This window comes from Hipposideros armiger, unplaced genomic scaffold (assembly GCF_001890085.2).
Source record: "Hipposideros armiger isolate ML-2016 unplaced genomic scaffold, ASM189008v1 scaffold_301, whole genome shotgun sequence".
Taxonomy (NCBI): domain Eukaryota; kingdom Metazoa; phylum Chordata; class Mammalia; order Chiroptera; family Hipposideridae; genus Hipposideros; species Hipposideros armiger.
Window position 1 is genome coordinate 418990 of NW_017731651.1, and position 22593 is coordinate 441582.

Consider the following 22593-nt stretch of genomic DNA (forward strand, 5'->3'; position numbering starts at 1 on the left):
CACACGGCAAAGGCTTCATTGTCAATGCCCTGCAGGAACTGACTCTCTAGTGAAGGAGGTTCCTCCGCCCGAAATCCCAGAAGCACCTGCCACCCCCTTGACTGCCAGGAGACACAGAGCCAGGAGTCCCTCAGCATTGTTTGTGAGAGGACTGGCTGGGCTGTGATGGTAAACAGAAGGGGGTGGAGACTGGAGAGGAATGAAAAAAATAGGCAGCAGGGGCTGACCTTGAACCACAGTGAGCAAGGAACACCACTAGTGCTCCAGCCCTTCACACTAAAACTCTTTTTTTTTTTTAATACCCAGCAATACTGATTGATTTGTAAATTTCAAAGCATGCCAGACTCTTGTTTACCAAATTCCACAAGCCTCAATCCATCCACATGCCACCTCTCTTTTGGCTGCTCACCCCACGATCAGACTCCAGGGCACATCCTGACCGGCCTACAAGTCTTGGCTTACTCAGGACCTGTCCGGAGAAGCCTGCCCCTGACTCTCTAAGGCAGATTTTAAAGGTTTCTTCTTCTCTGTTGTCCCTGAACCTTCGTATAGAAATTATTTACATTGTATTATAATCTTTAATTTGTAGGTCTCTCCAGTAGCCTACAGGGACCATACCTGCAGTTCTGACGCCCATGTGGCCTAGCAAATATCAGCTGAGTGTGTACAGATGATGACAGGGTGAATGAACAGGGGTTTCTTCACAGTGAAAACCACAGTGCTAATTAATTGTATTTAAGTAGAGCAATAGCTGCGATGCACTGGGAAAGTGACCACATCCTTTCTTCTCGTTATCAGCCCACATCAAGGCAGCCTCAGCCGTCTAACACAATACTGTCAGTTCTGTCAGGTGCTCACCGCTGTTCCATCACCAGAAACATCCAGAAACAAGAATGGAGTCACCTCAAAGCACATGGACTGAAACCACACTTCACACCTGATGTCCCCCTGATGACAGAGGCCCAGCAACATGCCCAGCAGGATAAGTGCTGCCCAAGGAGCCAGACGGTCAGGGTTTCCGTCCTCATTTGGCCTTGATGTTCGTTGGGTGGCCTTGGGCAAGTCACTTAACCTTTCTATTTTGCAATTTCCTCATGGGAAGTGGGGGATATTTTTGGCCCTATCTATTCTACAGAGTGAGAGGGAGGATCCTAGGGGACAGCAGCTATAAATGCAGAATGTAATAAGTCTTCTGACTCTGTCCTGTGGAGAGGGGGCATGGCCATCTGAGGCAGGAATGGACTGGCCTGGGAAATCCCCAGCACTGGGCCAAGAGTGCCCAGGCCTTGCAGGCTACAGCGTGCTGTGTTAGAAGAGGGACACTGGAGCAAAGAGATTACAGGGCCCCTGCCAAAATCCCCGTGGCCCAGGACCATTTACCTGCCCAGCCCGCCAGGAAGCAGAATAAAGGGTGGTCATAAAGACGGCAAAACAGGACTTACTCTGGGCCACATGGTGAAAGGGAGAAAGTCTGGAGGGGACAAAGGTAGCTATTCCAACTAGCCAGGGACAGGGAATCCAGAGAGAGGGCTCCAGCGGTTGTTGGGGGTGGGGTGAAAGGTGGGGGGCAGTGCTGGCTGAGTCCTGTTTCACTGGGGCACCCCTGATTTCAATTCTTCTTTCTCATCACTATAAACATCCTTACGCTTTTCACATCAGATGTCTCCATGCAGGGTTAGGAAAACATACTCACAACCAAGCTCTCACATCATAAATCAAGACAAGTGTGACTCAGAGTGAGTGAATGAGTGACCGGCCTTAAAATAAAGCCTGAAGTCAAAAGCACAATGAGATACTCCCCTGCAGACGGCCGTGATCAAAACGATGAACGATAACAAGTGTTGGCGAGGATGTACAGCGACTGGAGACTACATACACCGCTGCTGGGAGTGTAAAATGGTGCCTCGGCGGAAAACAGTTTGGCAGTTCCTCAAAAAGTTACAGGGAGTATTGCCATATAACCCAGCAATTCCACTTCAAGAGAAATGAAAATAAATGCACATGCAAAAACTTGTCCATGAATGAACATTATTCACGCACAATAGCCCAAAAGTGAAAACAACCCAAATGCCATCAACCGATCAATGGATAAGCAAAATGTAGCACATCCAGAAAACCGAACAGTACTCAGCCAGAAAAAGGAATGAAGTACTGATACATGCTACGACATGCATGAGCCTTGAAAACTATCCTCAGCAAAAGAGCCGGACACAAAAGGCCATATATTGTATGATTCCACTTAGATGAAACGTCCAGAGCAGGCAAATCCACAGCAACAGAAAGGAGAACGGTGTTTGGCATGGGCTGAGGAAGGTGGAGTAGCTGTAAACTGGTATGGAGTTTCTTTTTGGAATGGTAAGAATGTTCCAAAATTAAACAGAAGTGACGGTTGCACAATTCTGTGAATATACTAAAAAAAAAATCACTGAATTATACACTTTAACAGGGAATTTTATGGTATATAAATTATATATAAATTTTTAAAGAGTCACTATAACTTGTGTAAGCCAACACATAACATAAATAATGAATGAATGAAGCAACCCTAAGCTGATCAGACTCCATTACTCAGTATCTTTTCTTGATGAAAGTCTTAACAAGTAAGAATTGGCTGGGGTTTTGTTGGGGGTTTTTTTGCAAAATGCCTTAAGAACAAAGAGAATGAAGAAAAGAAAGGGTCAAGCCAATACATGAAGAGGGAAAAAAAACAACCAGGGAAGTCACATTTTCTGGCACAATCGTGGATGCAAAACCTATCAGTCATTAGAGGCCACTTTTAACTGGCAAAGGGGCAATGGAAATAGGGGGTTTATGTCAGAGAAGCAGAAATATTGCGCAGAGCATGGCTTCTGGATCTCCTGACCCTCTCAGAACGCAGACATAAAAGTTCAAATGCCCGTCTGCACAAGCCAAAGGATCCAGAAAATAAAGCTGAGTGAGAACTTTCCAGCCCCCTGCATAGAAGAACCTATTTCTTTTTAATTAATCAGCTTTTATTCCAGTCTGTCTTTCACAAAGAGGACTTGCCATTTAATGAAAATCCACACTTCGCCACAAAGAAAAATAACACCTTCTTCAGCTGTTCTCTGGAAAGGAAGCTCTGTCTTAGAGGTGAGTTTTGCAACGAGTTTCGCATCACCAGCAACACTCAACTGTCTGTAATGAGCTACAAGGCACAACAGCAGTAGTACAGATATAAACGTGCACCACGGGAGAGAGGGCACAGAAGTGGCCTCAGTTCTGCCTCCAAGGTCATGTCACCTCCCGGGGCCTTAGCTTCCTAGCTGCAAAATGAGGAAATTGCAATAAACAATCTCTGAAGTCCCAGCCACTGCCCTCACCTGGAGCTTGCAATCAGGTGTCAGGCTACCACCCATCCCCCGGTAATAAAGAGTTTGGTATTGAAGCTTTACCTGCCCTTCAGACCAACCATTATTTAAAAATACGTTTTTCTATAATAGAAAGGGAGAAATGGTCAGATATCTTGAATCTCCCACTAAGCAGAATATAAAATTCAGTAAAGCAGATCTTCCTTTTCCAAAGCAAGATGGAAAATACATTTTCGTAGAGGAGGGGGGAAAGAACTCACCAACAAACAGAGCTGAAAGCTTTCAGCAAGAAAAGCAACTTAGGGGATGGTCTGCATGTGCGTCTGTAATATCCAAAAAAAAAAAAAAAAGCATTTCAGAGCTGTACTGACCATTATAATCACTTTTTAATGAAAAAATAAGAAAAAAGGTATATGATGAAATGAGAGGCATGCTGAAGTCAATCACACAAAACACAGTTAGCCCTTCATCTATCCAGTATCCGGGTGTCGTGATAAAAAGTTTTGACTGTCAGGAGCAAACTGGGCTGAAGGGGCTACTACGCCCATCCATGTAACCTGCCCAAGCCCTGTTCCACCCGCCACGTTCCACTCCTTGAATCCTTACAGCAACCCTATTAGGCAAGAAAGGCTGGTCCAGGCCCTTCTGACAACTGACAAAGCAAGACAGAGATGTGGGACGATGTGCCTGAACGAACTAGCAGCACAGTGGAGACCAGAATTAAGGTCTCCTGCTTCCCAGCTCCATGAAGATGCGTCGTCAAGAAGTTTAGGCCTCAAATTCTTTCCATTACACCTCATGCCTCTTCCCCTTGGATTACCTCCACAGAGGAAAAAAACAATGCACAGAACAGCAAACCCAACTCTGGGAAACTGTTTTGATTTTTCTCCCCTGTCCCTGTGCCTCCTTAAAAAAAATGCCATCTGCCTGAGGTGTTTCCCTACCAGAGAGCGGAGCCTAATGAACGTCTGAGGCCCAGGCAAGACGCCTTTGAAGCTGCTTTCGTGACAGAGTTCGGCACAATCCGGCCCTGCGTGGAAACGGGTTCCTGTGCCTCCAGGAAGAGGGATTAAACTCAGTTGATGAGCCCATGACATCAGTTACTCCTCTCAGCTGCTCTCCGAATCCCACCTGGGAGGCAGGGGGAAATCTAGGTCATCAATCCAGTGCTTCTGTTGGGAGACCAGAGATCCTCAACACACCGCCATTTGGGTGAGCATCCCCCCCCTTTGGGCTAGGGCTCCTGCTTCGTGACAGGGGTTCACTATGATCACTTTCTCCCTTTCTATTGGTGAGAAGGGGGGCGGGCTGTTAAATGAAAGTTGGATCAAAGGGCAGGCTAAAGCTGGAACACCAAAAACTTTCTGTTCCTTGGGGATGGATCTAAGCCCAACACCTGATCATTCACTCCAGGTGGGGACTGCATCTGGGATGTCTGTGAAGCCCCTGGCACAATGCTGGGCACAGAACAGGGTTCATGAGCACACTTTTTAATTGTTAAAAAGCACACAGCGCTCCTTTATCCTATGACCTGTGAGTGCCGTTGGCCCAGAGCTTGGATCAGAATCCCAGCCCCAACTCCTGCACGCTCCGTAGCATGAGGCAAGTCACCTGGCTTCTCTGGGCTTCCCGTTTCCTCATCTATGCCATGAGGTGAAGCGCACCTATCGTCAGGGTCAACATAAGGATCAGAAGCGGCGTGCACAGGGCTTTCGTGGCACAGATCCCCCGTAAATGGTATCAATGATCTCATCCCTCCAAAGAACCTTTCTTCTAACCATCTCTTGGGCAGAGGATAAAGTCATGCAGCTCCTCTCTATGATTCTGCAGGTCGGTGGAGGGGTCCAGAGAGCAGCCACTAGGTCATTCCCTCTCAGAGCTCATCAGAGGACAAGAGAATTCAAAGCAAGCCCCTGAGAGGAAAAGTGATGTACATCTGGGTGTACCTGGGACAGCCCTGGTTTGCATTGTTGTCCTGGGGTAAAAATTAGAAGCCACTCTTTCACTCTTAAAAGTACATCTATTTGGGGCCGGCCAAGTGGTGCGATGGTTAAGAACTGGCTTGGGACGCCAGAAGGCCCGGTTAGGATCCCACATATGAGGGCCAGTGACACTGCCCTCTACAGCTAAGATGCAGTGGGTTGTCATGGGCTACCGTGTGTAGCCAGCAGCCAGCGTGAGCGGCCAGCAGCCGCAGTGAGCGGCCGTCCAGAAGCCGGGGACTGAAGAACAAAACGACAGCAACTTGTCTGTTCCCCTTCCCCCAATTCCCCAGCGCTGTTCCCATCCCCCCAATTCCCCAATAAAAAATAAAAAAATTTTTTAAAAAGTACATCTATTTGAACAGTAACTAAATGCCCATCCTACTTAGAGGACTGAAGCCCCATCTAATGGTATTTACAATGATACTTAAAACACACACCACCAATACTGGGCCCGAGCTGCAACACCCTGTCGTGCCTGCATTTAAAACACTGAAGCAAAAATGGCATTTCCTCTGGAATACTAAGTCCACCCTCCTCCGCTGGGCTCAGGGTGGCCCCCACATATCTATCAACCCCTGGGGCACGGTTTTGTAACTCAGCTCTCTTCTTGCCTTAACTATGGATCTGTTCTGCCCGCCTTTTTAATCTCCCATCATTTGTGTAGCTAATGAACCAAAGCACCGAATACATAACAATAATAAAGACTATCAGCTGAATGAAAGAAGCATGACATGCACACGTCGAAGAAAAAGCGCTGTTTGTCTCTGCCAGAACTGGCCAATAATGGGTCCGGCCCCAGCTTTCATCTGAGGGGTGCGACACAGTCCCTCCGTTTGATGTCAGGAAAGAGGAATGAGTCACTCACCATGCCTGTCCAGAGGACAGAGCCCTGCATTCTACCAGGACTGCCACACCACGCTTCTCGGCATGTTTGGCCCTGTATGACTAAATGCTTCCTTAGCTGAAATGCCCACTGGGGAAGAATTTGTCACCAGTGCTGCCAGATGGGTCGTGCACTGGAAGCTCCACTAGCTGCAGGGCTCTGGGAAGGAGGATGTTGGCGCAAGTTCAATGAGGACTGCTGACCTCTATGAAGAGGCCATAATGAATCCACTAGGAGAAACGGAGGGGTCCCGGCGTTCGACAGCACAGTAATGACAAATTATAAAGCCGGCCTCATTTGAATTTCTTTTTTGGCTGAAAATTCAAATCTAGAACCAGTTATTGACTTGATGAGCTGTTTCCTGGTGACACTGTTTTGCATCTGCAGAGCAGGGTGTGTTGTCAAGAAATTTAGGCCCCAGATTCTCCAGTGATTATTTAAAGGGGAAAAATAATAAAGGGAAAAGTAAAATTTTTAGTTTTTTGTATAAGAAGCCATATTAAAGGGCTTATTATACAGAGCTGTTTTTCCTGCTAGGTTCAAAACAAACTCCATTACATGAACTTGCAGATGAAGCAAGACTTGAACTCTCTTCCTTATCTCACCGAGTGGCAATAAAGGGACATAACCCATCTGGAATCAGCTGTCATGTGACTGCATCCTTGGATCAGGAGAGATGAATGATAGATAGATAGATAGATAGATAGATAGATAGATAGATAGATAGATAGATAATTAGATTAGATAGATGATACAGATTTAGATATATAACAAATTAAATAGCTATTATAGATATACAGAGTAGGTAGATAAGATAGGTGATAAGATATATGAAAGATTAGATAGATAATTGAGAGATAAATAGATAATAGCTAGACAAAACAGGTGGACAGGTAATACATCAGACAGATTGATTGATTGATTCATACACGTACCAAAAGTGTCACAATAATCATTTTTAAATAGTATGGTACAAACTATCTTACTTTTCACATAATCTTAACAAATAGGACTCTATTGTCTCCATTTTACAGACGTAGAAGTAGCCATCTAGAAATATATTAGATGGTCACACTCAAACAGGAAGTACTAGAAAGAGAAACCGAACTTAGACCTTCCAATTCGTGGAATGCCCCCCCATCCTGTCCCACACGGTTACTTGCAGTCTCGCCCTCTGAAGCATGGTCCAGTCAATTTCACCCAGCTGCGAGAGAAGCTAAGACAGAAGATCTCAGTGGTTGCCTGAAGAGCCTGTGATTCTATGTTATTACCAAGCTCTTTGGATTTTTCCCTCACAGCCTCCCCACAAGGAAGGATTCCAGTTCTGACCTATCATTAGAGGGAGATTAGGTCATAAACACTATTGGTTCAACCTAAAGACAGCAGGGTTTTCTCAAGGAAACCAGCGCAGCAGGTGGCCCATAGAGCTGGGGACAGCAGCCCTGTCCCAGCTGCACTGCGCCTTCGGCACGCCCTCTCCTGCCAGGCACGCCCTCTCCTGCCACGGCCCAGCCCTATTCCTGCTCACCATCTCTCACCCCACCAACTCCATGTCCTAACCAGTGCCCTCTTCAGCCAAGTAAAACCTGAGGACACCAAGAACAGCAACTAAAGGAGGGGGCCCTTTTTGGTGACATTAGCTCTGCCCACGCTGCTTCATAAGCTCCTGGGGGGCACCTGGCTGCAGAATCCACCCACCCCAGGTCAGGACAGTAATCCTCCTCGCTTCGTGAAGAGGGCAGGACACAGCAGGGAACAGAGGACAGAGATGTGACACCTCCAGCTTGTAGAAAACCTTGGCAGGCGTTCAATTTCAGAAGTCCGTTGGAGCAAGCACCTAGCTCCATGGCCCTTAACCCTGGCTATGCCCTAGAAGCTTAAAACTACCAACACACCCAGGCCCACCAGAAAAATGAAATCAGAAGTTCCAGTCTCTGTACCTTATGAAAACTCCCCAGGGGATTCTAGCGTGCCCTCCAGGTTTGTACTACTGCCCTGACTCACTGCAAGATTCCCTCCACCAGCTAGACAGTCAGCCTGGGCCACAGAGACCCAACCCCCGCAGCACCCTCTCTGTCATTAGGGGAACATTTAGTCACAGTCAAAGAAAGCTGCCTCCCAAATGGGTTAACCAGAGAGAACTCTAATTTCTACTCACTGTAATGCCCTGTATCATTACCACGGCAGTTAAGACGGACTAAAAGCAAGGAATTTGGGTAAATGGCTTCACCCAACAACAGCAGCAAGTCAGAGGCAGAGCCCTCAAAACCCAAACAAATAAATAATCATTCCCCCCCCACAACCCCGAGAATAAATAGGAAGATCTTCTCAAAGAGGGAAAAAGGGAAAGAAGGGAAGAGGGCCCCAAATGGAGTGATTTGGAGCCAGAGCTATGGACAGTAGGTAGGAGAACACAAGTCCCTTGGCCAACCACTCCCAAAGACAGTCATTTTTTCCTTTAAAATACTGTGTACCATTAATTTTTTAAAGATAGAGTATTCACCTATTATGGGTGAATAGGAAACTAACGTAAACCTAGGCAGAGAAAAATGAAATGGGTGCTGTGTCCTGGTTCTTGTCATGAACAGAAGGAGGTATTATTAAACAAAAGCACTGAAAACGTACAGTGTTGTTAGTTTTCTTAAGTGACTAAGTGGGTATGTCCCTTCTTACTAATCACTCTTCTTCCCTTCCACTCAGCATAGGAGCTGTGCAGGGTCCATGCTTTGCAGGGAAGGTAGGCAATCGGGGAAGGCAGTGAGGGGATGGGGTGCTTTCCCAGCTGTGCTTCCGCAGGCCCTAGGATTCCCCAGAGGCAGAGGGGCTGCCAAGAGGGGAAAGGCAGGGAGAAAGGAGGGAAGGATCTGGATTCTCCCACAGCCCACCATTCCAGCCAGAGCAGGTCTGCTTTCATCAGGTTTATCTGCCAGGTTGGAGAATGGGGGGGGGGGGTTGTCCATGGTAAGTTTTCATATGAAAAAAGGGTGGGCCCAAGAAAACAATGGTAAAGCTATCAATAGTCAACGGAGCAATGGGGTCGAGGCTTTGGTCCAGACTCCAGACTCACTCAGCTGCTTATCAGGCAGCTCCTAAGGCCATGGATACTGACCACTGAAAGCCCGTCCCTCATGTCCAAAGATTGGGAAGACTTTATGGAGCCCCACATGCCCACGTCCCCCACGACCTCTCCTGGCTCTAGCTGTCAGGAAGTTCCCAACCATCTGCACATCCCAGTCTGTGGAGAGTCACAGAACAGGCTCCGGGGCCATCCATGTGTGCACAACACCCACAGGCAGAGTCAGAACTGGATCAGGAGGATGCAGGCTCCATCTTAAGAGATGAACAGCCTCCCTCTTCATGGGACGGGGTGATTTCCAAAGCTGCCAGCTCTCAGGCCCGGAACCAGTAAGAAACCACCAGGTGGATGAGGATAACTGCCACAATGTCCATAACATAGGGTATAGGGACCCAAACAGGAATGTCCTTGCTTCTAGAAGGGCCTAGTAAGACCCTAAACCCCACCGGGCTAGAAGGCTTGTGGGTCGAGCCCAACCCAGTAGCCTCTTTCATGGAAAAAGCATTTAATAAAGCGTGTGTGCTGGGCCTCCGGGTACAGCTGCGCCATTTCTCAGAACTCATCATCTTTTTTCACTCTCTGCTCAGCACCAGGTTATTAGGTGATCAGCCAAAAATATCCCTGGGAAAGGATGGATTCTTCCAGTCCAGCTATTTGTGGTTGAGATTTGCGACACCTGAGCGAGCCCAGGCCTGTGGTGTCTGTTTGCAGAAGGCACCCGTGTCTTTAGGCAACACGTGTGACCCCGCCCCTGGGGAGCCACGGAGACTCGAGGAGGAGCAGGCAGAAAGTGCCCACTCCGACAGCCATCGGATAACGTGGCTTTCTAATCGCCAGGCCACGGGCAGATTTTGTGGTGATAACTCTGGTCCTGGACTTTGAAACTTCAGTTTGATGTGGTCAGCCTTTTTTGTAAACACTTTCTACCCCGAGTCAAATGAATGATGCAAAGGGAATAATCAAAGTATCAATTACAGACACATTCATATTATAGTGTGTGTGTGTGTGTGTGTGTGTGTGTGTGTGTGTGTGTGTTCACACACGTGTACTTGTCAGAAACAGGGAGCAAACCCAAATGCCACATGGATGAAAAAATAACAAGCAGTGGATGAGCCACAGTGACACTGAGCCACGTCTTCTCAGGAAAAGCCCGGCCAGCAGGGTACAGGAAGCCACCGCGCCAGTGTCTCGAGCCTCCTGCCTCCAGGGGCAAGGCCCTCTAGGAAGAACTAGAACAAGCCCAAGGGGTTTTAGGAAATGACCGCTGAGTCTGCCATGGTGCTTAGGGACACTTCTCAAACAGATCTGACCCTGACCCTGTGCCCTCATCCGCAAGCTCTCCCACAGGAGGACCAGCAAGGACCAGCAAGAGCTGCTATTCCCATCATCTTCCAAAACGACAATCCAGATGGAGGGAGGGGTCCCCATCCACAACCTCAGGCTGATGCGTGGGCTCTGGGCTTTCCCCTCCTGCCTCTCTCCCCCCGCTGCTGCAACAGAGTGGCCCACTGCAGGGACCAAGGGGCTGAGCAGCAGAAATGGGGGCACTGCTGAAGAGGCAGCGAACACAATTAACATCAGACTCCCATCCCAGGATTCTCAGTCTTCTAGCATCACACTCAGATGAAGCAGGAAACCAAGTCCCATTCGTGTATTCATTCATTTATTCAATTCATTCATTAATTCATGCAACAGCAGACATTCATGGAGTACCTCAGGAGTGACACTGCTGGGTAGGTGGGGAATAGTAAAACGAAAGAGACACAGGAGCCTCGATCAAACTGTAACACAGGATGAACGTCGTAAGGGCCAAGGGGGAAAAGCCCAGTGTTTGCCAAGGTGCAAAGGAACAGCAGATTACAGTAAAGGGAGCAGAGCAGGGGCTTCAGAACGGAGATGGCACCAAGGCTGGGCCTTGGAGGGTTAATGAAGATTCCCGGGGGCAGAGGAAAGAAGGGAAGGACATCTCTGGCTTAATGACAAGACGAGTCCAGGATGAGCAGCAGGACTGGGCTGCATCATGGAGGGCTCTGCACTTGTGCTGTCTTCTTAGAGCAAGAGGAGCTGCCGAGGGCCTCAGCGGAGGGAGAGGCATGACCCACGCTGGGCCGTGCTGGGGAGAGAGCCGGGCTGCAGAGGCAGCATGCCGGAGGCAGTGAGACTCCTCAGAAGGCTGGGAGACCACAGAAGTTTGAGTCAGGGGCAGTCAAGGAACGGGTGCAAGAGATAATACAGAGACAAAACTGACTCGAGTCAGCAGAGTGGGCTCAAGCCAGCACAACTACGAGGACAGCCCTCTCTGGGTTGGGCACCAGGCAAGAGGCAGGGGTACTGGAGAAATGGTGAGTCTGACTGGAGATGGCAGCACGGAGGTGCCTGAGGCACATCTGGTAGCCACGTCTAGAAGGTAAGTGACAAGTCCAGAGTTCATGGGAGAGAGCCCTTCCAGAGCTGAGGCAACTGTCTGTCCTCACCTTCCCTGTGATCAAGTCCCATCCTGATCCCTGCTGTATGGTGGCACCAGGGGCAGGGTGTTCTGTGCCCAGGACTCCATGCCTTCTAGGCAAAGCCTTGAGTTCAGGTTAGTAGAGATGACAGTCAGGCTTTCGTCTGAGCTATAGGTTCTTGGAGACCTAGAGTCTGCAGATCTGGCATGGACCCCCATACTGTCAAACAGCAATCACCAGATTCAAACCCAGATTCACAGGTCCCACCCGCAGACTCTCTACTACTTCAGTAGGCTGGGTGGGGCCCAGGACACACCCCAGGTGACACCAGGGTACACAGTCTGCTGACTACGCTTGGAGGAGCCCTGCTCCCAGCAAATGTTCAGGTCAGACCCTCCTGCAGCTGCAGCCTCTTCTCTGCCTCTGCTGAGAAAGTAGTGATGGGGGGCAGGGAGAATGTACAACGATGGGGGTTTGCTGGCACCTCATGGGAGATGGAGTAATAATAACCACCACGTCCGAGTGCTGACTACTACAGCCGGGTGCTGTTCTGATGCCTCCCAGTCAATCTTTGTAACAACAACTTTCCTCATTTTGCAGATGAGGCGACTGAGGCTCAAAGTCAAGTCACCCAGCTGCCAGGTGGTGGAGGTGTGTGTCCCATGCCTGCCACCTGCAGAAACTAAGTGTCAGCAAGTAATGGCCTTCCCTCTGGCCTCATTCTGCCCCTCTATAAAATGGAGGGAACCACTCCCAGTTGCTTCCTGGAGACTCTAGGGTCGTAACTCTGATGATTATAACACCCACTGGAAAAGCCACCGGCATTTTCCCCAAGCAGCACTCCTGCCACCTCCGGAACCGCTCAGCTAGTCTGGGTGCCGCCTACAGGGCACGTCTGAAGCCTCAGCCCACCCATCACAGGATGGAAAGGGCAAAGGGTGCTCCCTCTGCCCTGTGCTGGGTGCTCCTTACAAAGGTCTCACTGTGTCAGTCTCAATAGGAGGCTCTGTTAGATGGCAATAATATTATTTTCTGCTGCTGACGTGTCACCTCCATTTTTAAACTGGGGATATTCGGCTGCATTTTCCTCTGCAGGCAGTGCCATGTCAGACAGATATGAAGCCTCCGGGTCCCCTATGATGTGGGAGACACATGGCAGGGGCAGGTGACACGGCTTGGAAACACTCAGAAAGGGGGGAAGAGGGAGACGCAGGCTGTGATGTACCAATTTACTTCAGTGGCTTGTGTCTGCATGTTTGCACTTGACTCTCTTCCAAGTGTCCTAAGCATTTATTTCTGGCCTCCATATTCATGATAAAGAATCGACAATCTCATTGAAGGAGCAGGTCGTAGGTACCAATGAAGTCACATTAAACAAGCTCCTTTTTGCAAGGCTCCCTCTCTGAAAAGTGGGCCCCGGCCACTTAGTCACTTGAAGCAACGCAGAATGTATGACCAGCAAGCAGGAAAACATCCTGATTTCCTCATCTGCATTATGCTACTTATGTCCTGAGGGAAGGGCAGGCTAGTGGAAATTCTATAGAGGTCATTAACCTCGGGTGGTTATTTGCAAGAGTAGTTAATATTTTTCTCAGGCTGTAAAAGCGTGGAGTTTGGAGTGTGACAACTCTGACCACATCCCCACCACCTCTGATGACTTTTATTCTTTGGGGTCTGCTCGTTCAATCCCCCTACTCTTTAGCCTAATTGACTGTATTACTGCCCTAGCATGAAAATGTGATCGCATTCTGTCCAACTGAGCAGGGCAGGCAATGTGACTTTTCACTTCTTCATTCCAATTTGCCACAGGGCACCTGCTGACTTTTCTGGGCCCCAAAGGCCAGGTGCTGGGCTCCTGCGGATGTCCCTCGGCCCTGCACAGAAGAAATCACCTGGAATGAAGGGAAACTCGCCCACCGCCGCTGAGAAAGAAGGCGAAAGCGAAAGTCAGGACATCGGTAAAGAGGGATGTGCCCACCTGGAGAAGGTAGAGGGGGAGGGAAGGCAGAAAAGGGAAAAGAAGCAAGAGGGGGACGAAAGAATGGGACGTGTGAGGAATGCAGAGGCACATTCAGGAAGGAGAGAATTGAGAGAAATAGGCTGATGTCAAGGACAATGGAGAAAAAAACAGGGCTTTTCTGTATCAGTTGAATGAAGTGCATTTGATTATAGGCAAGCCTCTATGTCTGAGCTCAGTCACTTGCCAAATATGGAAGCTAGAAAGTTCATCCAGGGTCATCTCATGCAAAGGTGACTTACCCAAGGTCACACCGCAAGTTAGTGTTGGAGATAGACCAGAACTGCAGACTCTTGCCTGGGGCATTTCTGCCCCGGAGGGCTCCCGCTCAGCAGTTCCCCCAATGACAGACCACTCACTCAGGCAATATTAATTATGGCTTGCTAACACTCTGTGGCCAATGCAAGGGCCTACAGGGCCCCTATATGAACTCGAACATTGAGGCAGCTTATAATCTTGACTTGACCATCCAGGCTGACACCAAGCAGTCTATGATTCCCCAAGCTCCAGTGTGGCTCTACAGCCAGCCCTGGAGGAGGGGCGGAAATGCCCAGGGGTGCCAAGTGAGTCCTGACAGACACCGCTGACAAAATGGCAGATGGAGTCCCGAGGTATGTGTGGAGGTCCCCCCTTGAGAATGGCACCCACACAGGTAGGTGATGTGTGCGGCAAGAAAGAAGCACTAAGGCTTAAATGTTGGAGACTTTCTGGGCAGTGATGAGAAAGCTGATACAAGAGAGTGGTCCCTGAAGACCGAAGACCAGGACTGGGAGGACAGGAGAAGGTGAGTGTGTGATTTAAAATGGAGGGGAGTTTAGGCCAGGAGGGGATGGCTGGGCAACATTCGTATAGGTGGTAGGGTAGAAAAGAAGAGGCTTAGAGACAGACCCTGAAGTCACAGGTAAAGAGACCATCCTTCTGAAAAATAACCAGTTATGATAGGCTTTCCTAAAGGATATCATCAATACCTAAGTTCCTTTTACTTTGACCCTCTTCTGAACTGACCTGCTAGCTTTTAAGACAGACTGTATGTTGGCTTTCATTCTTGGATAAAAATTTTCTGTGTGTGTGTCTGATAGGCCACTGTGAAGCTTGCCTACTTCCTCATTAACAAAGTATTTGTCAAAGGGACAATCAGCATGCATGTTGGAAACTGACCATTTACAAGCAAACTCCTAACATGTGTGCTATGAACCCCAGGAAATATACGTTAGATTTGGCTGAATGAAAAGCATAAATCCCTTCAGGGCAAGATATGAAGGGCACTTCCATGGCTTGTTTCTGCATGTTTACACTCCAGTTATTGGTGGGAGCAGTTTTCTAGTCTAAATGACAATCAATATTAGCTGTGGGTACTTCTCCAAACAGGACTGCCCAATTCCATTTATGCTAAACCCAGGCCAGGAAGTATTGCCCCCATTTGATTTTCTTGTCAGTAAAATAGAGATTCCTGGTTCAACATTTGCTATATCCCATCCTCATTCCGAGAAGATTCACCATCAGGAATTCTTTAAAAATCAAAATCAATACTTATGAGCAAAAGACTCAAAACTAATAACTCTGGAGATTACTCCAAATGCTGTGTTTTCAAAATAACCACAACCAGATCACATTTTTTGGCTTAAGGAACACAAAAGTTCTCAAGCAAAGAAAGTAAGAAGCCACTCCTTCCTTTTATCTTACCAAAATTCTCTAGAACCATATTCTCAAGTTCAACAGGAGAACTCGGAGCTGGACAGAGAATGTGAGTAAGAAAACAGGATAACCACTGGCCCACCCCCACCCCCTTTTGTGGTAGATCAAGCCACTGCTCGGTTTAACAACTTTGAGAAGCATCAAACAGCACAGGCACATTTTCAAACAATAACGGTTCTCAAGCGCTAAGATTATTTTTAAGCTGTCTTACTGATCATGGTGGTTCCCCCAGCCAGGGCTGCCTTGGTGCCTTGAAAGAAGTCATCAGCTGAAGTCATTCCCTGGTCAGGCATCTGGAAACGGGTATGAACGTCGATCCCTCCGGGAATCACCATCCTGGAGTGGGCCTCGATGGTCTTCACCCCTCCTGGCACAATCAGGTTTTCTCCTATTTGCCTAAATAAACAGGGTGGGTGACAACGGTGGTAAATGAAATGTCCTCGAATCAGATGGGATCTGATAGACATTTCCACCAAGCCCTAAACTACCTTGCCCTATGTCCCCTAGACTTTTCCTGTTACTGTGATTTATTCATCATATATTCACTCCCCACTTCCTACTCCCAACTTAGAGGAAATGCAGCACTTACTAGAAAACAACATTTAAATAAGGCATCAGAGGCCCGATCAAGGAAGCTTAGTTACCAGAAAACCCCTAAGATCAGATGTTAACAAGGCCCCAAGATATTTACAGAAAATGCCACTACATTTTCTCTCTAACACACACAGCTGAGCTAATTATCCTATAGCAATTTCCTCCAGACCCTCCAGGTTGCACTTTACAAACATGTATCTTAACCAGATCCTTTGCAGTACAGAGAAAATAGGGGTGGAAGGGTGGAGGTAGAACAAAACAAAGAAAAGGAAAAAAAAAAGTGAATACTATGATTGAAGCGATTTAAAAATTTGGAAGCATGGGATTAGCTACTCAGGTAATAAGGGTAGAAAAATTAATATTCATTATGTTGGGGGACATGGATTGATTTCCAACTTTTAAAAAATATCTGTGCTACATCTTCCTATCAGTTTTTTGGGGGTTTTTTTGTTTTTTTACAGGAAAAAAGCGATCAAGGAGGAGTTGATAAAGTTCAAAAACAAATTAGTGGCAACTAAAAATAGCACCCAAGCTTGCTCACTCATAGGCCAGTATCTTTCTGCTAGACCAGACCACACAGCCTTCCAAGTGGGAGAAAATGGAACAGGCAAGTCATGGTATTTGAGAGCCTGGAGCTGAGACTGTCACAAGCAAACACACATGGAGAAAACATTAAACGTGGAAATGGTAAGGCCTATTTTAGGTTCATAAATCTGGATGTGAGTTTCTAGGCAACAGACACATCCACTCTAGTTTTCCACTCCTCGGGACTGGTTTGCTATAGGACTTGATGAATGCTGCTTATTCAAAAGATGTCATTTGCTTCAGTGTTTGTCTTTAAACAGATGTGTTGTTTCTCCAGGGCCCTGTGAGCTGTCCCAGTGGGAAGGGCATCAGGATACTGGTATGTGCTCAGCTCCCTTAACCCTCTAGAGTCCAAAACTACCCTAATGCAGTAACGGCTCCGTTGTTAGTGACACAATACACAATAAACATAAGGCAGTCTTATTGGTATTTGTTCGCACTTAAAGAATGAAACCTAAAATCCCCTCGGGATGAGGCAGTAGTGTGTCTGTTACTCGGGAATGAATTTGATGTCCTTTGGCCCCAGCCACTTGGATACTTGATTCAGAAAGCAGATGTGCTGCCTTAATAGAAGAGCTTGTACTCCATGTTTGTGTCCTTCAATTGGGCAAGCCATCCAAACAACTACATTCTAAAAAAAGCTTTACTATTTCAATAGGTCATAAACTAAGTACCTGAGCTGACAACAAGAAGATATTGTGTCACCTGGGTTAAAAATAGTAAATTACATAATGTGCAAGGAAATGGGTGTGCATTTAACTGTGGCTTTCAAATTTACTAATTACCACTATTCAAATTGGGCTTAAACAGATATTAAGTCACTCGGAAGTCACAGAAGCTTGATACTATGTGTGAGACACATAGGTAATGCTTGCGAATACTGGAAGGCACACATCTATACAATGAGTTACACTTACTTGATCAACCCATCTTCCATGTATATGTCTGCATAGAATGACTGGTCATCATTAACGATTTTACCTCCTTTGATCAGAAGACGATCACTCTGAAACAAAGACGTAATAAGGTCACAATGCATTCCTGACCCACGAGAAACATTGGTACTAAAATAAATGAGCTAAGGACACAGTTTCCCTATTCAAAAGTGATGCTCGAAATGAGCCAATTTTGGAAAGGTTCAGTGACAAAGGTGAACCTGTATGTGGCAACCTATTCATCATCTCACGAATCAGAACACACTGGCAAAGCTCAAAGTTTATCATAGGTTTAAAAAAAAAAAAAAAGAAAACTCCAGAAGACAATACTTTTTAAATGTCTTTAGGATAAACTTCATTTTTTTAAACAAATCCACCCACATGTAGGGAAGTCAATTCTTGGCAAGGTTTGTGTCGGGGAAAATTAACCAAAAGTCTGTTGTCATGGGAAACTCTACACAAACACACTTGGTTCCTCCACAACAAGGTTTCAATTCAATATGTTCTTTATATTTGTCTTTAAGGTAAATCACAACGATTGCAGCAAACAGGGGAAAAAAAACCACCACTTTAAGTGTGCACCATTTTAACTATTAAGCTGTTAATAAAAACGTAAACTTTTATAATAAAGTAGGTGAGATGGCAGGTTCTAAAATCTCACACCACTAGAGATTGTTAATACACTTATATTTAATTGGTGCAAAAAATATATGACAAGCAGCACATGAGGGCCAGGAATGCAACAGAAATGTTACATTATATATCACCTCTATCCCAAAGGCTGTAGATAGAATGGAAAGTTAAAATTCTGGGTTCAATGTATAGTCACCTATTCAATGCTATTCCAGGCTGGGTTGAAATGTAATAAATCCAACCACAAATCGCCCTTTTAATATGCAAAACATTTTAAAGGATGGCATTCATTTTGACAATGGCTAACTCAAAATTCAGTTACAAAACAACATCTTCAGCAAGTGCTATTTATATTTAGCACCTCCCAAGAAAATTATAGCAAATCTGTACTAAAAAATATATAAACTATGACAGACCCAGGAGTAATGATACTTTTGTACATAGAATGCACACATGGAGTTAGAACGTGTTTATTGTTGCTCTAACGTAATGAAAACCCACTAAGATCATTAAATTTTGCATACTTTAGGGTCGGTCGGTCCTTCATCCTGCTATAGACTTTGGTAAGTCTAATGGAAATAAGAGTCAACAATTCCTGCATCTGCATAAGGTAAATGTCTTTACAAAATCTTGTTCTGAACACCATGTCACGAAAGCCTCACAACAAATCTGAGCTGGAGCCGATGCTTATTCCCATGACATAAAGAAAACTGAGGCTCAGAGGGGTTAAGCCACTTACTTGCCCAAGGTAACCTAATAATGCAGTTCACTTTCCTATCTTCAAAGCTCTCTCCCTCTCTCTCTCTGTATTCAGCTTTGATGGGATAAATACTGCTAGGGAGGCGAGAAGTCCTGCCCTTCACCACCTGCTCCCTTAGTCGCTGTGGTACTTGTCCCAGCCATCATTGCGAATCCCCGAGCCACCAACACGCCAAAAAAAAAAAAAAAAAAAGAAAGAAACATCACAGCCCCGTTCATTCTAGTGCCTTCCAGAAGGCTTCTTACATAAGAGGCTGGTCAGGATGATGGACAGAGGGAAACCATGCTATATAGGTCCTACATAACGTAGCCAGATTTTTTTAAAGAGTAAAGGGGGCGCTCTTTTAAAAATCGGTCTTGTTTTTTGCGTTTTGAATTTCTTTCTCCCCATACTGTCAAAACGAAACTGCCTTTTTCATTCACGAAACAGCCAATTATTTGAGGCTTGTAGCAAATCTGCTCCACACCCCCCACTACCCAGACTCCTTCCTCCCATCAGAAAACACAGACCATCGGGTCCCATCGCGCGGCCCTTTGGGGTCTGGGGTCTTTGGCCTTCCAGAAAAAGCTAGTATTCACCCTCGCTGTAGAACTGCCTAGCTCATCCCATATAATCTTCCCAGGCACACGACCTCTCCGCTGTGCATTTGTTTCCACATCTCTCTCCTGCAGATGGGTGTGCCCTTGTGCATGCAGAGGAAGCCCGGGTCCCCGTGGCTAAGAAGGAAACCAGAACGAAAGCGCGCCCTCAAATCCAGCCCTGAACACATCTACACTTTTGAAAGGTTGTATGGGTCTCTGCCTCAGCCCTGGGTTCTACCCAGCAATCAGCTGGCCATTTGCAATTGCACATTATTATATAACAATGAATTTCCCTCGCGTTCCTCCCTCCCGCCCCAGGATTTCATTTGGGAATGTTGAGAACTAGGACTGGCGAGATTTTTCCTGGAAAGATGGGGAAAGGGTTGGAGGCAGGGGAGCGGTGGGATCAAGAACCTGTGTTCATCGCTGAAGCATCGCCAATTCATCGCTTAGGTGTTTTTCTCGTGATTTACTAACTAACCAACCCCAGGCCCCAGAGCTGCGCCAGCACCTCCGGCCGCCGTGATTATTGTCTGGCCGAGGCCGGGACAGGCCATCTGCTCCGCGCGTCGCGCAGCGCCATTACCTCCCCGAGCCCGGCTCGGCGCTGTCCCCAACGCCCACCCTCCCAGCCCGCTTTGTATGCGCTAACACGGACGTCTCCCGGGCTACACAAGCGGCAGAAAGACACAAGAAAGAGAGCCCAAAGCACTGCCAGGGTCCTAGCCCCGAACCAGACGGCGAAAAAGCCAAGAGAGCCACCCAAATCCGGTCCCTGATCAACAAAAAGCCCACGCCTGGCCCCCACCTTTCTCCGCTCATCACCGCGTCCCTGTTTTTCCTTCCCGTTTCCACATCATCCTGGTACACCCTGCCCTTTCAGCATCCCTCTGCTGTCATTACGCCTCCAGGCTGAAACCCGCTCCTTTTTCTAAGGAGCCGGAGGAAGGCTCCAGAAAGCCCTTTCTAGTGGGGGCGGGAGACACAGGGAGAATCCATTTCCCATCTCCTCAAACAGCTCCTGGAGTCCAGCCTCGCAGCACGCAGTCCGGAGAACAATATCCGAGCTTCAACCATGCATATTCAATCTGGCATCCATTTGCTTACACCCCGCAGGCCAGCACTGCAGCATCTTGCTCTGACAATAAAAGGATACAGCGGGTCTGGCGCGCTACCCGGGACGACCTTAACGCACTCAACGCTCCTATTTTAATGCCTTACGAATGATGTGGCTTACAATTCTATATTATTGCGTCTCCCACCACCACGATCGCCTTTAGCAACAGGGGGAGAAAAAGTTGGGTCCCTCTTCCTCCCCCTCTTTTTAAAAAATTCCTTAGATGTTCTGTGCCACAAAAGGTTGCTTGCTGGCCGACCGCAGATTTACCAAGTACCAAACTCACCGTGATGCGTGGAATATTTTTCTTCCCCTGATAAGACATCTCTCTCCTGGGAAAAAAATTAATTTCAAGAGGGCAGCTTTAAAGCAAAAATTACCAGGAAAGAGACTTGGTATTTTTGTTTTGTTTTTGCAGGATTGAAAAAAGGTGCAACGCTTAAGCTGGTCTTGCTGATACCAAATTCCGGGAACGTAAAGGATAAATGCAATCCTCTGTCGCTCTTCCTCTTCTCCAACACAGCCCCAGCTAGGGCGGAAAAAAAAGAAAGAGAGAGAGAGAACAGGAGGGAAGGGGGTGGAAATAAACTACAGCAATAAAAGCCTCGGTTCAAGTCGGCCACCGCGGCGCATGCGCCGCCAGCCACTCCCTTTCCTCTCAGGCAAAAGCCATCCGCTTCGAGAGAGACGAGCCCTGATTGGCCACAATCGTGGAATATGCAAATAAGGCAGGCAGGAGGGAATGGGAGCGGCGCGAGAGCGCGAAATGCTGCAGTGTGCCGCGAGGGGCGGCGGTCGGGGCGGGCGCCCGAGCTGGGGGCGCGCCTTTCGCGCCCTTTCTTTGGGCCAGGGCATCCGTTAGTGTGCCTGGCGGCAGCCCCAAAGGCAGCGTCTACAACGCAGGGACAATGGCGGGGTGACCATTAGAGACAGGGGGAGCCCAGCCCGGAGTAGGTGGGCTTCAGTGCAGCTCGGGCGGCACGCACCCGCTCGCGCGCGCCCCGGTGAATGCCGGCCCGCGCGCCAATCCGCGGAGGCCGCCGCTGCAGCCCCGCGTGGGGTGACTGCGCGGAGCCAATGGCTTCGCTGGCGGCGAGCGCGCGACTGCACCGCCGGCAGGCGCCGCACAGCCCGGGAGGGGCGCCGAAGCCCTCCTCCCGCTGCCCTCGCCCTTCGCGAAGGCTCCCTCGGCCTCCGCCCTGGAGTCGACGGGGGAATTCAAATGGCAGCGAGCGGGGAGGGGAGGGTTCGCTGCGGCGCCGCCCAGCTCCAGAGAGGGGTGGCTGGACGTGGGCCTGCTAGCGGGGCGGCGCTGGGGCGTCCGGCGGGGCTCCCCGGGGGCGGGGAGGGACACGGGACCGTGGCGAGACTGGAAATCTAGCCCGAGGGCAGGCGCTGGGCTGGAAGCTGGAAACGAAAGTCTTAACGCCCTTCCTCCTCCCAGTAGGGAAGTGAGGCAGCCGGGGAAGGCCGCCGTACGCTGCCGCGGATGGGAAACCCTTCCCTGAGCCGTCCCTTTGTGCCTTCGGACCACAAGGAACTTGGGGGCAGAGGAGAACAGCAGCCGCAAGTCGCGACAAAAAATGGCCCAATCGAAGGCACTGTCCTCTTGAACAGGCACGCCCACCTAGACCCACGCGTGGGGATGGGCGGCGGTTGCGTTTCGTTGGTGCCTGCATATCCGTGGAGGAAAAGCTGTTGGGGTCACAGCGTTCAAGGAGCCCAATGAATTATGGCCTCATAATGAGGCAGGAAGCAAGGAGATGCCCTGGAGAAGCAGGAGGAATGAAAGAAAGGACAGCTGTCTCAAAAGAAGGGAAATTGAGTCATGGAGAAAATCTCCCGGGATCAGAGTTAAAAACATAAAGGAAGGCTTGACCACCCGGTTGGAAATCCTAGGCATACCTAAAATGGCATTCAAGGCCTCTCGGGGCTAGCAATTGAACAGGCCTTGGG

At 48.2% G+C, this 22593-nt stretch overlaps 1 protein-coding gene across 4 annotated transcripts in view; it reads right to left on the reverse strand.

Moving 5' to 3' along the window:
• Positions 1-22593, reverse strand: part of DPYSL2 (dihydropyrimidinase like 2) — a 112519-nt gene that overhangs the window by 49540 nt on the left and 40386 nt on the right. The window contains exons 1-3 of one of the 4 annotated variants that reach the window (XM_019659552.1): positions 20924-21229; positions 17529-17617; positions 15644-15828 (exon numbers count right to left, since the gene is read on the reverse strand). In XM_019659552.1, coding sequence (XP_019515097.1) covers positions 15644-15828; positions 17529-17617; positions 20924-20962 — 313 coding nt within the window. In that variant the 5' untranslated portion in view covers positions 20963-21229. Of the gene's footprint in view, positions 1-15643; positions 15829-17528; positions 17618-18918; positions 19081-20328; positions 20600-20923; positions 21230-22593 lie in introns of those variants that run through there. The other 3 variants (XM_019659554.1, XM_019659555.1, XM_019659551.1) reach the window with 3 other exon arrangements.